We start from the raw sequence: 17,514 nt of genomic DNA, 5'->3' as shown, positions 1-17,514 counted from the left end.
ACTTGGAGGCTGTCTCAGCCCCAGAGGAGGAGGAAGGAGGTATTTGGTTTTACAGTTACAGAGAGATTAAATATGCATCATATATCACCCAGCTGGTGAGTGGCAGAGTAAGACTGAAGTCCACATCTGTCTTACTCCAAAACCCTTTGTGAAACCTCAACATGTTCCACAAACAAGCTCTGGCTACAGTGAGACATGTAAAACTCTGGTTATGGTATCATCCTGGGGCAGTTCTTTGAAAACCCAAGAATTCTCTCTATATATGAGTTACTGTCATGTTAAGTCATAATGATAAAATTGAAGAGTGAGCACTTATTTAGGGCTTACCATGTGTCGGATGCTGTGTTAAGCATGAATCATCTCATTTCACCCTCACTGCAGTTGCCATGAGGGGAACTGCAATCTTATGCTTCATTTTACAGATGACGAAACTGAGGTTTAGTGTGTTAGGGAAACTGCCCGACCGGGCACAGCTGAGTCACTGATACACAGCCCCAGCTCCAGGCAAAGGCCCTGCGCCACATGCTAAAGGGCCAGCAAAAGGCCCCAGACCCTGCCCTCTGGAGAGGCTGACAGGTACACACCAAGTGGGCAAAGCCAGGGGGCAGGAGCTGGGTGCCAGGCACCCGGGGTGGCTCAGCACTGCAGCAGCTCAGACCAAGAAGAAAGGAGCGCAGGCTGGGTGAGCACAGTACCTAGGGCCCACAACACTTCTAACAGCTCCTGGAAATGTTTTAATGTCTTTAAAATCAGAATTAAATTAAAAAGTTAAAAGAAACCAGCCTTTAGGTCAAAGAAAATGTATTATACACAATATATTCATTTCTACACCAACAGAGTCACAAAATATAATTGTTGATATTTTGTATGAGAAAAGGGATCCACAATGGGACAAGCAGCTAGAGCTGTCGAAGTCATACCATGGCCCTGCCTCATCTGCCTGGCTGCAGGCCACCAGAGGCCTGAGGGCACCGAGGAGCCACACATGGAAGGGGCCTGGGGTCCCTGAATATGGCAGGTGGAAGAGCTGCCTGCCAACCAGAAGCACCCAGCTTCCAATTGGAAGTAGATTCAGGAGACCACGTCGTGAGATGATCATCTCACTGCGTTAATGAAGCATCTCTCATCCCATTTGCTTGGAAATATAGAATTTTTTAGTTACACCATTTACACCATCTGAAGAAGGTCGAAGAAGGAAACCGAACTTGAGCTGAGCTCAACAGACACGAGGCCCTGGCTCAGCGGGAATGCCCTGTTTTCATTATCTCCATGATGAGAATAAGCCAGCTTGTAGGGGGTTGGCCATCTCCTCACAAAGAAGAGATAAAGAATGTATTTCCAGTATGGCCGGTGGCCAGATCAGTACCTGGAACACTGGAGGGATTCAGGAAATGTGCTCTGTGTTAAGTTGAACCACTGCACATGGAAAGCCATTTCTGCGTCTTACCAAGCTGATGTCCTCATGCAAACACCAGCGTGCGGAACTCGGAAGTGGGTGTTTGGTTTTCAGCAGGTGTTAGATAGGCAGCCTAGCATTGACCCAGGACACTGTGCAAGATATAAGAGAGGTGGGAGATTTGGTCTCCTCCCGTAAGGATCATTAAATCGGGATGGGGAGTGTAAATTACCTGCACAATACAATTTGCATGTAATTGTGAACTAAACCTTGGCTTCTTTCTAATGAATGGACAGGAGTTGTGTGAGAGCTGACATGTTAAGGGCTTTCTGAGGAGGCAGCACTTGACCTGGGACTTACAGAATAGGGAGGTCTTAAGTGGGAAGGTTAGGAAATTTTGACAAGAATGGTGGGATAGACATGGCCTTTGTAGAAGAGACCCTAGGATGATCTGTGAGACATGCTCATGGGCACTTTGTGGGAAAGGAAGTCAGGCAGAAATACAGGGCACGAATGAAATCTATATTCCTCCCTGCTTGCCTTCCAGCTTTTGTAAAACAAGCAAACTCTCTCCCTTTGGTGTTGGACGGAAACGTGGTTAAAGGCAGCAAGGAGAAGAGGGAAGGAAGGAAAAGAAGCTGGAGTGAGAAAGAAGAAAACCAGCTAGAGGGTGGGAAGTGACAGTTCACAGCATTCCTCAGGGAAGAGGTCTCATAAAGCCCTCCGAAAGAGGGGCCTCTCTCCTCTCCCTCTTTCAGCACAGAGGTGGGGACTGAAACCCCAGAAGGTCCAGCAAGCTCAAGGTGTGACACGTGGGTGTCAGTGGTTTCTCTGCAGCATGTGTGCAACACTCTTTTATGCAGAGCTTGAATTCAAAAAAATCAGAGACAGGATGGAGCTGGTAATTCAGTTCCACACTGTCAGTCTGCTGGCTCACTTAGGAACCACTACTGATGCAACTGAAATCCAACGTACAATTGGAAATGGAAGCCACCTTCTCTTTCTGTGGACGATGAGGAAGCAAGCATGTGCGTGGATCAGAGAGCCTTGCTGTCTTTTTTCTCCAGAAATAAAGATGGGTTCATTTAACATGATTTCTACCTGTTTTTCTGCCATTAGTGTTTAAGTGACTATGTGTAGGCCTTAGTCACTCCGAGGAAATGAAATGATGTCATGATAATTGGCCATGTGGGTTTCTTCACTTCCCTGGAGATTTCGCTTGGCTCAGAGGGCATTTTTTTACATAGGCCCTGTCTGTCCTCTTTATTTAGCTAATTAGAGGGCTTAGGGGAATGAGCTGGCATTGGGTAGGAGGGAGGGGAGAGGGGGGGGCAGCATGTTATAATGGGAAGAGCACTTGATTCAAACAGAGTATCTTGATTCTGGTCCAAACTAATAAATGTTCTCTTTTATTATATCCTTATCTTGGGCAGCTGTGTTACCTACACTATCTTATTCAATCCTCACAATAACCCTATGATGTTGGTATCACAACACCCCTGACAGAAATTAGAAAAACGAAGTTCAGAGAGGCCGCCTGACCAAGGTTCCCCAGCTGGAGACCAGCAGAGCTGGGACCGGAATCTAATTCACGTTCATTCCGAGGCTCTGCTGTCCGTTACTGGTGTCAGCCTACTCGTAGACCTGCGCTACTTGGAACAAGTCACTTCACCTCTCTGACTTGGCTTTCTTTTTAATTGTTCATGATTCTATGAAGATACCGGCTCTTTAAGGGCCTTTCTTTGTGAGTAGGTGGAAACTGTTAAATGTCTTTCTACTTTTCTGTTGCTCCCTGTCTCTTCTGCTCTGCTTCTCTCTTTTCAAGCACGGATAGGATATACATCATGATGAACCATATTCTAGACCATAAAACGCACATCACCAAATATAAAATTAAAATCATACATATACATGTGGTCTCTGATCACAGTAGAATCAAACAAGAAGTCAATAACAGAAAGATAACAAGGAAAATGCCAGCCATTTGGAAACAAAACAACGCACTTCTAAGTAATCATGGGCCAAAGAGGAAGTCTCAACAGAAATCAAAAACTACATTGGACTGAATGAAAATGGCAATAAAACATCAAATGTATGGGACACAGCAGATGCAGTGCTGAGATGAAAATATGAACATGATAAATGCTTACATTATAAAAAAGGGAAAAATCTGAAATAAGCAATCCAGACTCTTACTTCAATAAATTAGAAGAAGAAAAGTAAAACAGACCCAAACACGAAGAAGGAAGGAATTAAGAAATCAATCAAATTGAAAACAGAAAAACAATAGAACACATCAATGATAAAAAGAGCTGGTTCTTTGAAAAGATCAATAAAATTGACAAACATTTAGCAAGACTGAACAGAAAAAGAAGAGGGGACATAAATTAACAATGTCACAAATGCAGCAAGTTCATTTCAACTCTACACACATCAGTTTGACAACTTAGATGCAATGGACAAGTTTCCTGAAAAAAATTCAAACTACTACAACTCACTCAATATAAAACAGATAATTTAATAGCCCAATAACTATTAAAGATATTGAATCCATATCTTAAAAACTGCCAGAAATATAAATCTCCATACCCAGATGGTTTCAGGGAAGAATAACTATTAAAAAAAACATTGACACCAATCCCACACAACCTCTTCTAGAAAATAGAAGAGGGTAGAACATTTCCCTAACTCATTTTGGAGCTAGTACCCGAAGGGAAGAACAGCTTAAGAGAGAGAGGGGAGAGCAAGGGAGGAAGAAGAAGAAAAAAATCTATAGTCTAATATCCTTCATTACTATAATACAAAGTTCCGTGATTACTTAGAAGTATGCTGCTTGGTTTTCAAATGTCTGGTGTATTCCCTATTATTGTTCTGTTATTGACTTCTTGTTTGATTCTGTTGTGATCAGAAACCACATGTATATGTGTGATTTTAACTTTACACTTGTTGATTGAAGATGATAGAATTCATCAATAAATTAAAAAATCCTGTACCGTTACCAAGTAGAATTTATCCCAAGGATGCAAGGCTAGGTTAATATGTGAAAAATCAACCAATGTATTTCATCATATGAGCACGCTAAAGAAGAAAAATCACATGATCAGATCAACTGATGTAGAAGAAACATTTGGCAAAAGCCAACAGGCAATTATGATTTTAAAAAATTCTCAGAGACCTAGGAATAAATGGGGGAAGTTCCTCAACTACATACATATTATCTACAAAAAAAACTAGAGGTAACATTAAATATAACGGTGAAAGAGTAAATGCTTTCCCCCTAAGATCAGGAACAAAGCAAGGGTGCCCACTTTTACTATTTTTCTTCAACATATTGCTGGAATTTCTAGCTCATGCAATAATGCAAGAAAAAAGATATAGATTAGATAGGAATAAAACTGTCATTGTTTGTGGATGATATCTATATTGAAAATTTCAAAAAATCCATTTTAAACTCAAATTCTAGAACTAAAAAGCAAGTTCAGTAAGGTCTCAGGATACAAGACATATCAAAAAAACCTGTATATTTATATGCTAGTAATGAAGATGTAGACTCCAAGATTAAAAATACAACACCATTTATAATTGCTCGTAAGAATGAAATACCTAGCTTTAAATGTAACAATGTATGAACATTATTTGCATGCTGAAACCAACAAAATGCTAATGAAAGAAATCAAAGAAAATCTAAATAAATGGAGAGATATAGCATATCTATGGACTCATAGTAAAGTTATTGATTCTCCCCAAATTGATATCTAGGTTCAACAGAATGGCTATCGAAATCCTAGCAAGACTCTTTTGTAGTTACTTCCCCACAAGACCCTTCTCAAATTTATTTTGGCAAAAGAGCTAGAAAGAGTTAAAAACCAGTTGGAAGAAAGTTTAAAGTAAAAGGAATCATTCTAGCTGCTTTCAAAACTCATTATATAGCAACAGTAATCAAGACTGTGTAGACTGGCTAAAGACAGACACACAGATCAATGGAACAAAGCGGAGAACCCAAGAATAGACCCACACAAATACTCCCAACTGATTTTTGACAAAGATGCAAAAAGCAATGCAATGGAGGAAAGATAACCTGTTGGTACAACTGATGACACAAGAACAACTGGACAACCATAGGTAAAATAAACCCTGACCTAAACCACACCCTTTACAAAAATTAACTCAAAATAGATCATGGGCTTAAATGCAAGACATAAAAACTATAAAACTTCCAGAAAAAAATAAAGGAAAAAATCTTTGGCATCTATGTCTAAAGAAGACAGTACCAAAAGCACTGTTAATGAGAGGAAAAATTAATGCATTTGAATTCATCAAAATTTAAGAACTTCTGTTCTGAAAAAGGTCCTGAGTTACAAAGATGAAAAGGTAAGTTATTGCAAACTATGTATCCAATAGAAGACAAGCATCTAGACTAGATAATGACCTTTCAAAGTTCAACAGCAAAAAAAAAAAAACAATCCAAGTAGAATAAGGTCAAGAGACACGAACAGACAGTTCACTGAAGAGGACATACAGATGGCAAATCAGTACATGAAAAGGTGTTCAGCATCATTATCTATTAAGGAAATGCAATGGCAATTAGATATCATTACACAACCATCATGACAGCTAGAATAAGGGTGACAACATTGAATGCTGGCAATGATACAAAGAAACCGGATCACTCATACATTTTTGGTAGTGATGTAAAATGATACAGACACGCTTTGGAAAAGCTTGTCAATTTCTTAAAAATCTAAATATGCAACCACCAGACAACCCAGTAATTGTGTTCCTGGCCATTGACTGTAGCAAAATGAAACTTATGTTGACACAAAAACCTGTACATGAATATTTATAGCTGCTTTATTTGTAATTTTAAGAGCCCAAACCAGAAACAATCCAGATGTTCTTCAAATGAATGGTTAAACAAATTCTGATACAGTCCTATTCAGCTATAGAAAGGAAGGAGCTATTGATACACGGAACATTCTCTGGATAAGTCTCCAGAGAATTATGCTGAGTGAGAAAAGCCAATCCCAAGATGACTACATACTATGTCACTCTATTTATGTAACACTCTGGAAATGACAAAATTATAGAAATGGAAATCAGATTAGTAGTAGCCAGTGGTTCAGGAGTGGGTGGAGTTGGAAGGGAAGTGGGGTTGCTATCCTTACTGAGATGGAGATGTTCTGTATCTTGGCTGTATCCATGTCAATATACTGGTTGTAATATTGCATACAGTTTTGCAAGATATTACCATCAGAGGAGACCTGGTCATAAGAGATCTCTCTCTATTATTTCTTACAACTGTCTATGAGTTTACAATTATCTCAAAGTAAATTTTAATTTTTAAAAGATGGAGTTAGTGTAAAACATTACTTATAGAAGCTGTATCTTTCCAGAATCTCAGGGTAACAAAGCCGATTCTTTTTGTAACAGTGCTCACATATCCATGTGTACATGTGGGCATATGCAGTGCCTACACTGCATGGCTTGGTAAGGTGGTAGGTGATAGCAGAGAAGCAGAGAACGCTTGGTATATGCCTTAGGGGAGATGGTGAAAAGTCTGAGAAAGGAATGTTTGTATTGTCCACCTGAATGGATGTGAAACTGAATGAAGGAAATCAAGAACACTTAATCAAGAAATTACTCCTAGACTGGAAATTTAAAGAATTTTTTTAAAAAGAATTAGGCAACCTTATAGAACTGAAGAAATTGATGAATGAGTCTGTCTCCCCTAATCTTTTCCACTTACATAATTACAGTATCTGTTTCATAAGATCACTGTGAAAAGTTAAATGAAACAATGCACACAGAAATGCTAACCACAGAATCTGGCACCTATTAAGAGATTAATAATAGTTATTATTTTTTAACAGAAAGTTCCCTGTGAGGTATAATTATATAGAGTAAAATGCATTCTTTTTGTTGCACAGTTCTGTGAATTTTAACAAACATCACAATCAAGGTATTAAGAAGTTTTATCATCCCTAAGCTTTTCTCATCCTTCTTTGTTGTCAACCGCTCTCTCCATCCTCAGCCCCTGGCGACCACTGGTCTATTTTCTGTGTCAATAGTTTCACCTTATCACTGTGTAAATGGACTCATCCAGTATGTGGTCTTTTGAATCTGGCTTCTTTTACTTAGCATAATACATTTGAGATTCATTCACTGTATTGCATAAATTAATAGTATATGAATATAAAGCAAGATGTTTGGTCCACCTGGAATTGTGTGTTATGAGATTGGAATCCAAGTTAACTTTTTTTCCCATTTAGATAACCAACTGCACCAGGGCCATTTATTCCAACATCTGTCTTTCTCCACTAATCTGCGACACACCCTCTGTCATACATTAAGATTCATCTATATGGGGCCGTCTCTAGGTTCTCTGTTCTTTTCTTTGGTCTGTTTGTCTATTACTAAACCAGTATCACACTATAGCCTATTTTACAAAAGCTTTATGATAGCTTGATATTTAGGACACTGAGTTTCTCCAACTTCTGTTTCATATTTTTCTGGCTATTCTTGAGCCTTCATTTGACTGTGGAACAGTCTACTGATTTTCATTATAGATAAATTTGGAGAGAATTGATATCTTTGCAGTAATGAAACATTCCATGTATAAAGATGATATATCTGTGATGATTAGTTTTATGTGACAACTCAATATGACCAAGGGATGCCCAGATAGCTGGTGAAACATTATTTCTGGTGTACCTGTGGGCGTGTTCCCAGAAGAGGTTAACATCTGAATCAGTAAACTGAGCAAAGAATATCAACTTTGCCAAGGCATACGGGCAGCTTCCAATCCGTTGAGAGCCAAACAGAACCAAAAGGTAGGGGAAGAGCAAAATCACTCTCTCTGAGCTGAAACATCTGTCTTCTCCCGGCTTTAGACACCGTAGCTCCTGTTCTCAGGCCTTGGGACTCACTAGGACCTACACCACTGGCTTCCCTAGTTCTCAGGCCTTCAGCGGGAATCACACCACCTGCTTTCCGGAGCCTCCAGCTTGCAGACAGCAGATCTGCTGATTCTGCAGGTTGCAGATTCTTAACCTCCATAATGATATGAGTCAATCCCTTGTAATCAATCTCTCTATATCTCTCTCCTGTTAGTTCTGTTTCTCTGGGGAACCCTGGTTAACACAATACCTCTCACTTTAGTTAGGTGTTTCAATGTCTTTTTTAAAGTTTTACCGTTTTATCCGTAAAGATTCAGTTCATCTTTTATTGGTTGTCTTAGAGACTTTGGATTTGTGTTGCTATTTTGAAACCTATTGCATTGAAATACAGAAAACTTCTGAGTTTTCTAGTGATTTGTCTGTTGATTCTCTTGGACTGTCTACATGCCGTTCATACCACCTGTGAATACAGTTTACTTCTTTCTTCCTCCCAATCTGTTGCTTTCTCTTCTCCTTCCGCACTGGCCAGGCCCCCCAGGACAAGGTGATAAACCAGTATTAGGAGCGGACACCATGGTCTCATCTCTGACTTCGAAGAAAATACTTCTAACATTTTAATGCTGAGCCTGGTGTAGCCATGTTTTTGGTAGATATTCTTTATCTAAAAAGTAAGAACAGCTCTCCTTTTCCCTCGTTAACTAAGAGGTTTTGTCCTTTACGGATGCTGACTTTTATTAGTGCTTCCTTGAATCTTTTGAGATACGCATATAATTTTTCCCTTTATATGCTAATGTGGTAAATTAAATTTTTAAAATATTTTTTAATAGACCAAACAATTCGCTAGTATAAACCATTCCTGGTTTAATACTAAGGACATGTATTAGTAGTATAATGATACATATTTTTAAAATATGTATTGTGTTATTTTAATTGTAAGAATGGCATATATTTTAAGAATATAGTTCTGCATTCAGCTTGTTAGTACTTTGATTAGGATTTTCCCCTTATCCTTGCAACTACAATTTTACCATAATTTCCCTTTCTCATGATTTTCTTGCCTGGTTTGAAAAAGTTTACTAGTCATATAAAATGAACTGGGCAAATTTTGTCCCTTTTTCATTATGCTTTAAGATAATTAAGTCATCAATTCCTTGTGTGTTTGGTGAGACTCATTTGTAAAATTTTCTGGGCCTATTATGTGTGTGGGAGGTGGCAGGTGTATTTTTTCCCCTTTATAATTCCAGGAAATGTTCAAGAGAAAAAAAACACATTAATAATGTAGCCTTTGGTTAATGAGATAGCAGGGTATTTTTTTTACTTAATATTTTTCCTTTCTTTAAATTAAGATTCAACTTCCATAGAGTGAAATTCACCTTTTTTTGTGCACAGTCCTATGAGTTACAACAAATGTCAGGGTATTTTGTTTTGGGGTTTTTTTTGTGTGCTTGTTTTGTTTGTAACTATTTGAACTAGTGTGCTGTGATATCTCACTGTTTTAATTTGCATCTCTCTAAAGACTAGTGATACCGAGCATCTTTTCATTTACTTATTTGCCATTAGTATGTCTTTCCTGGTGAAGAGTGTGTTCAAAATTTTTGTCCATATTTTTATTGAATTTTTAGCATCTTTACATATTCTGGATACAAGTCATTTACCAGATGTGTGATTTGAAAATATTTTCTCCCAGTATGTGCTTGCCTTTCACGCTGTTAGCAAAATCTTTTCCAATACCAGCGTTCTTCATCTTGTTAAAGACCAATTTTTCCTTTTCCTTTCTGGATCATGTTTTTGGGGTCCTAGCTAAAAAATTTTTGACTAACCCCATAATCTTTAACTGAGTCTGGGTCACTATGACTTTCCATTAAATATTTTTTCTAGATTTTATATTTTTAGGTTTTACATTGGAGTTAGATTTTTTATGAAGTATAAGAAGTAGGGACTGAGGATCATTTACAAATGAATGTTCAATTTTTTCCAACACCATTTGTTGAAATGACTATGGTGAATTGCCTTGAAACCTTTGTAAAAAATCTATTGGCCAGATATAAATGGGAGTATTTCTATACTCCCTATTCTGTTGCAAAGGTCTGTATCTTTCCTTTGCCCAGTACCACACTGTCTTAATCACTATAGGTTTACAACAGATCTGGAAATCACATAATGTAAGTTTCCTAACATTGTTCTCCTTTTTCTTTCAAAATTATTTTGCTACCCTAATTCCTCTGCCATGCCACATGAATTCTGGAATCAACTTCTACAAAATATCTTTCTGGTATTCTCATTGGAATTGTGTTGAATTTATAGATCAATTCAGGGGAAATTGACATCTCAGCAATATTGAGTCTTCTAACCCATGAACTTGGTGTATCTCTTCATTTAATTAAGTGGGTTTTTTCTTTTAAACTATTTTTTTTGCCTTATTATTCTTTTGTTTCTTTTTTAAAAACTAAGATATATTAGTTTGAGGTCTATGATATTTGTTTCAGGTGGATATGTCTTGTCTGTCCTATTTCCAGAAATGGAAGTCAACCTGTGATCTTTAAGCCATTTAAGAGTATTATTTACTTGTCTTAACCATAGAACTTGACCCCTTATGTCTGGGTGAGAATTGGTAGTAAAAATTTTTGACATTTTGGCCCATATGTCTATATGATATTATGATATTGACCAATAAAAGGAACAAAACACAAGCCTTTCTAAATTATTAAAATGAGTCAACTACATAAGGGTTGGTATTAAAGGAGGAACTACACAACTGAGAAACTCTGGTTTTTTAATTTTTTTATAGTCTGAAATATTACATTCATTATTAATTTAGATTTCACTGAATCACATCCATTAAACGTTCAGATCAAGAAATAAAAGAGAGATATTTGAATTTTAAAGGAACTTTTAAGTCAAGGACTACTCTTATGTAAAGATGATCTACGTTGAATACTAAAAATGACAGCAACTCAGAAAAATGCAAAGAAGAAAGTTAAAGTCCATCAAAATCCTACTGTCCAGAAATAACCACCATCACTGTTTGGTCAGCATGGACTAGAACTCTCTCTAGATGAATCGATGGATGGATAAAAAGAAAATTATAAAATAGTACCATATATGCTTGTTTATTTTAATATATTTATTTAGCAGAAGAAAAAAATACACTGAAGTTAAATAGAAGGAATCACTTAATTCCGGGAAATGTTTCTTCACCATATCAGATAGTAATCACTGAAGATTTTCTTTTAAAGTTAAGAATAAAGACCACGGAAATCATTAAGCACCTTTCTTTTTTGGAGTGTGGAGAAAGCCCCAGAACCAAACAGACAAGTAGGAGTTGCCATTGTTAGAAGTGGAGGCAGAGGGACGGAACGAGCAGGACTGGGAGCATCACAGACAGAAAAGACACGATCTTGCAGGGGTGACCCTGGATTCAACTGATCAGAGTCCAGTTTCCTCAGCTTCCCATCTCAATAGATCCCATTTTCTTCTTCCACAAAGAAAATATATAAGATATATCAAATCAGACATTTTCTTTAAAAGGCTTATGTCTGCCAAAATGTTTTCATAGGAGTGTTAATAGCCTTTTATTTATAATAGCCCAACAAAAAGAAACAACCCAGTGTCCATCACCTGTTAAATAGGTAAGTACATTGGTGGGCTAGGTCTCTGGTGGAATACTATACAGCAAGAAAAAAGCAAAGTACTGATACATATAACAATATGAGTGACTCACACAGGTAGTATGTTGAATGAGCAAAGTCAGATGCAAAAGAGTACATACGACATGATTCTATTTCTGTGAAGGTCAAAAGCAGGGAAAACTAAGCTATAGTTTTAGGTAGGAATAGTCATTTCCTTTGTAGGGAGTACTGACTGGGAACAGGCATAAGGGAGCCTTCTGAGGTGCTGGAGATGTTCTAGATCTGGTCTTGGTAGCAACTTCCTGTGTGTGTGCATATATATAAAACTATTGAACTGGATATGAAAGATTCAGACACTTTACAGACCTTAAGTTACACCTCACTTTTTTTTTAATGCATGAAAGTTGAGAGTCAGTCCCCACTTACATGTTCCCACGGGTTGATGAAGAGTTTTGTGAATGGGCTCTGGTGGACTGCAGGCAATGACTGGGGAGATTGGTGTGAGGTATCTTCAGACAGCTTGATGGTGAGCCCCCCACAGACAGGATCTAACCTTCTGTCCTTCTGTTTCCCCCTCAAGGGCCTCACCCAAAATGAGGATAAACAAGTAAATGCAGTTGTTTAGTATTTGCACTTGTTTAGTGTTGTCCATATATGATTCTATGAGAGTGGAAATGTTGGCTTGGATGGTGGACCTGAAATATGGCTTCTGGTCTCCACTAAAGTCTCTAATAAATCAGTTGATTTTCTGTAAGGAAAGTCACTGGGCATATTTTAGGCTGGAACACACCAGGTCTTTTGCTAATGTAACACAGGCATAGGATGTTAAAGGGTTTGCCTTCCTATCTGAGATGCTTCAGCTCATCCCATTTTCCTCCACTGCCTTCCTTAGCACACTGCTGGAAGATTCTAACGGATGGCTTCACTGAGAGTGCGCAGGCAGTCTTTCTCCCTAGCGAAACAAAGCGGCTGTTTTAAGCTTGTTGCCTGTCACCAACTCTTAGGACGGAGCAAAGAAAACATCCACAGTCATGACTACATTCAGTAGAAATTGCAGTGGGAATTCAGAAATGCAGCATGAAATCTACCCAAAGTGGTACTTTCCAAAATTACTGCAACGTGCATGACGATTTCTTGTCAAAATTGCTTTGGTACTTGAGATGCTCACAAGTTGGTTAAGATCTTGGTTCTATTGACTTAACCTCTGAGTTTAAAACATTAATAGTTAACAAAGAAGACGGGCACAAACCAGTGGAGCTTAGTTAAGGGAAGGGCAGCCAGCTTGCAAGGGGCCATCTCCCTCTTCGAACCAGAGTCCCCCTGCTGTGACAAAAGCTGCAACACAGTGTAACCAAGGAGATCCCATGAACTATCTAGGGAATCTGAGGGCCAAGTTGCTCCAGAAATTTTGCCAAAACTATACAACACGTCATTTACAAAGGCAAGCCATGCCCAGCATTTTCAATCTTTTGTCCTCAGTTGAGTCAGTGACATAATTTTGCATTTTATGAACTACCTTGGTGGCCATGACTCTCAGAGCCCTGTAAGGGAAGCAACCTCCCCTGCACTCTGTGTGGAGCACAGGGCCCAGTGTATCAGTGTATTGCACAGGTAGAGGCGTAATACGTGTTTGTTTATCTTAAGTGTACTATATATGTCACTAAGTAGATAAGATTTTTTTTTTTAGCAAATGGTTACTATCTATTATTCCATGGATCATCCTTATTCTCAGTAAGTCACAAGGCAAATAGCAATCCGGCCTTCTGGGGCAGAATGGTGTGGCTCACTGGGAAGCAGAAATAAGCAGTTCTTGATCTTAGAGTCTCTACTGTTTCTTGGCTCATGGAAGCTGAGACGCCAGATTCTGATTCAATCTCCTTCACTGAGGAAGTTGCTTCTTTCAGGGCCTCAGTGTCTTGTGGTGATCAGACAGCACTTCTCAGAGATGCTAGGCTTTGGAGAATAACGGGTTTTCAGTATGTGGCCATATGAGGGAAGAGGGAAGACTATCCGAGGCAGAGAGTGGCATAATCCAAATCTTGAAAACTACGAGGTCATGGATCACAGTAGTTCAGGTAGCTTTGGGGTAAAGCTCATGTGGGGGACTATTGGGCAGTAAGATTGGAAACACCCATTGAAATGACATTGAAGAGACAAATAAAACAGTCATTTACTAGCACACACCATATGCCACGCCCAGGGCAGATGCTAGGGATCAGATGGTGAAGAGGTGGGCAGAGCCCTACTCTTGTAGAGCTTGCAGGCCAATACAGAGACATCAGAGTCTCTGATTATGATCGGTGGTGTAACCTTTCTTCACTTGGCAGGGAGATATGCCCGATGAAAGGAAAGAATTCCCCTCAAAATTGTGGGGATTTGCCTCCTAAAGCTTTCTAGGTGGTTATTGCGGGAAAACAAACTATATATTTTTATTAAAAATGTCCAGAGATGAGTTAACAAGGACCTGAACTAGATAATAGCAATCAGAGTAAAAAGGAAGGACATATGCTAAACTGTTGCACAAGAAAAAAAACTGAGTTTGTTTCCCACCTTGGAAGATCAAGGAAAGGATGAAATCACAAGCAACAGGAGCTTCACATCTCGGCGAGTCGGAAAGCGAGCGCAACGTCTCCATGTAACGTCTCCATGTAAACCTTTTGTTAGGAAAACCTAACTGGGCGGAGGAGGGTGGAAGGAGGGAATGAGGTCAGTTTCAGAGTTGCAGTCGAGATGTTTGTGAGAGAGCTGGACCTGGGGAGGAGGCACACACCAGCGCAAGGGCTTTGTCTTCAGCATGGAAGGCATCTGTGGAGTCCGGAGAGCGGCCGAGATCGCCCAGAGGCAAAGGGGAATGACAAGTGAAAGACCAAATTCAACAGCTCTTCAGAATCACCAAGTGATCCCTTTCCACAGTGGATAGAGTAGGAAAAAGAGGGATGAGCCAAGTATTCACCAATAAGGGACTGATTTGGTAAACTATGCTAAATGCACACAACACAATATTATCTGGCTATAAAAAAGGATGAAAAGATCTTTACCTGTTGATAGGGAAGTGAGACTCAGGCTGTGTCAGGTGAAAAAAGCGAAGTGTAGGAGTGTTAAATAGTGTGCTACCTTTTGGGTAGGAAATGTAAGAAAAAAACTATATGGCCATGCTTTCTTACGTTTGCATAAAACAGTGGAAGAATAAATGAGAAGCAAATTGGAAACGGTTACCTGCAAGGACTGAGAGAGAATAGAGTAGATGAAGTTAGGGTATAATATCTCAGTGCATACCTGTTACATTATTCTAATTTTTTAACCAAGTAAATGTATTAGCTATTTAAAGTATGAACTTAAAAAATAAGGAAGTACAAAGTACATAGCTCTATGTCTAGCATAAGGGGTTCAGGAACAGAATCTGCTTCCAGAGAGAAGCGGGAGGTGTGGTCAAGACAATTGGCCATCTTGGGAGGCCATGAAGAGGAAGGAAGGGACAGAATTAACAGGTGAGGTGCAAAGAGTAGGTGGGTCCTGGCCTCTGAAGGACCTTTCTCAGTCCCATCCCTGTTCTCTAGCCAGGGTGCCCTGCCCTGTCTTTTCCTCATAAGTATGTTCTTAATTCTGTCATGCCACTGTTGCATCAAAGGGAACACTTTTCCCAGTGTTTCCACTTAACACAAATCTTCATTCATTCCTTCAGTCAATAAACATCCAAGTACCTCCATTGACTAGACATGGTGGCAGACCCCATACTCGAATGAGTCACAGTCCCTCTCCTGAACGGGTTCACTGTCTGTTAAGAGACAGACACTGAGATTTAAAAAAGAGAACAATAACAATAACACAGCATAGCATGCCAGACAGTGTCTCAGGTAGGTGACATTGACTCTAAGTTGTAAAAATTACTAATGATTGACTAGGGGAGTGATTTCCTGTAGGCTAATCAGAAACAATCAGAGTGATTCTACTCTAACGTAATGCTGCCAATCATTTGTATTCTTTTCTTTGCTTAAATTAGTATTTTTAGCCACCTACATGCTTAGTCGCCCTTCCTGATTTTGCTTATTAATTGCTGAAAGAAGCCTTGTGAAAATAGCTATGATTAACCTCAATGTATTGATAAAGAAGAGAGATTTGGAGAGGCACGTGGCTCACCCAAGGGCTTTGAAGCAAATTCCTTTTAGGGGACTATGCTTCACGGGAGGACGTTAAGTGGTGATCTTTATGAAGAAAAATAGTTGCTGCTGTTAAAACTATTATTATAAAGGTCTCTCTTGTTACTGATTCCACCTGGTTATAGGACCTTAATGAACCAAGGGTTTGCGGGATTTTAAACTCTTTCATTGAACACATTCATTTTTGCAGCATTTTCCCCTACATAAGTTTTACATTATAAACAGAGCAAAAGTCAAGCTCTGTGTAACTCCAGGGGAAAGATGCTGGGGCAAAATACCTTTGAAACCAAAATCAGTCAAAGGGAGAAATAAAGTGGGAGAAACCCGTTTATTGCCTACAAGCAGTCGTCTACTTCTGCTCTCCGGGGTCTCTGCAACCAACTGCAGAAGAAGGGACCCCACCCAACCTCTTCAGTTCAGATACGCCCTCATTCACCCTTGTAATTATCTATTGATGTGGAGATGGACTAATTCTCTCCAGCCCTTGGAAACACCTATTGATATGGAGATGCACTAAAGCCAGGAGAGAGCTTCTGGAAATACCGCAATTTTACCCACACTCTGTGAAGGCCCTCAGCAATGAAACAGGTAGTCTGGTACACGCGTTGGCCACAGCCCACTTCTTTCTCCCTTTTCTTCTCGTAAGTGGATGTAATATTTCCTCTTATCCTTTCTGTGGATATGTGATCCATTCTTTTTCCTATTCCAGGACTTCCCTCAGACCATTTCTAACCAGGACCACCCGCACTTGTTCTTCCTGTTTCATCCCTGCAGGCATGCGGCAGCTTTATATAATGACTGAGCCCTCAGTCGGACCAGAGAGACTTGGGGAGCTGCCCCGGATTCCCGGGCAATAGCAGCAGCTCCACTGTGAGCGCTCAGCCATGTTCCCTTGCCGCCCCGTGCGAGGCAGGCCACCGTCTCGCTGATCACTAGCGATCCTTCTCGGTGATGAGTTACTGTCTGGATTCCCATGGCCCCGTCTGGAGAGGAGCCTGGACACCGGAGCATTGCTATTTTTACCAGGCTCTGGCACTGCATTTACATTCCATTAAAACTGAGTCAAAAGTCACAGAAAACTTGAATTGTGCTCCTTTCTTTCCACCTAGGGCCACTACATTAACTTGACAAACAGCTTTTTACAGCCGCTTATCTATTGTACCACAAAGGAAGAGCAAAACAGAAGCCTGCTTTCAATTTAAAAAATAAACTCTTCAGCCTTAACACTCAGCTTCTAGGGCCACTTTTACTGCATCTGAAGGAAGGCTGTAGGGGAAATTGTTTTGATACAAATACAGTTGGGAGGCTGAATGGATTGCAGCCTGGTTAAAAATAGGACAGTAATAATTCCCCACAGTGGGTCAGGGAGCAGAGATGGGGCAGAAGTGGAGGCATGGAGAGATCTTCTTTCTTCCCCCAGAGAAAGAAAACTGTTA

At 39.6% G+C, this 17,514-nt stretch overlaps 1 protein-coding gene across 5 annotated transcripts in view; it reads left to right on the top strand.

The window, feature by feature from the left end:
- ADRA1A (adrenoceptor alpha 1A) overlaps positions 1-17,514 on the top strand; it is a 111,170-nt gene that overhangs the window by 31,397 nt on the left and 62,259 nt on the right. Inside the window, exon 2 of one of the 5 annotated variants that reach the window (XM_017654421.3) lies at positions 16,788-17,365. The exons of 2 other annotated variants lie outside the window; for them this stretch is intronic. In XM_017654421.3, the coding sequence (XP_017509910.2) occupies positions 16,788-16,810 (23 nt within the window). In that variant the 3' untranslated portion in view covers positions 16,811-17,365. Of the gene's footprint in view, positions 1-1,943; positions 2,469-16,787; positions 17,366-17,514 lie in introns of those variants that run through there. 2 more of the 5 variants (XM_017654420.3, XM_017654419.3) reach the window with 2 other exon arrangements.

Source organism: Manis javanica, chromosome 3 (assembly GCF_040802235.1).
Source record: "Manis javanica isolate MJ-LG chromosome 3, MJ_LKY, whole genome shotgun sequence".
NCBI lineage: Eukaryota > Metazoa > Chordata > Mammalia > Pholidota > Manidae > Manis > Manis javanica.
This window is presented reverse-complemented; position numbering and strand designations above follow the sequence as displayed.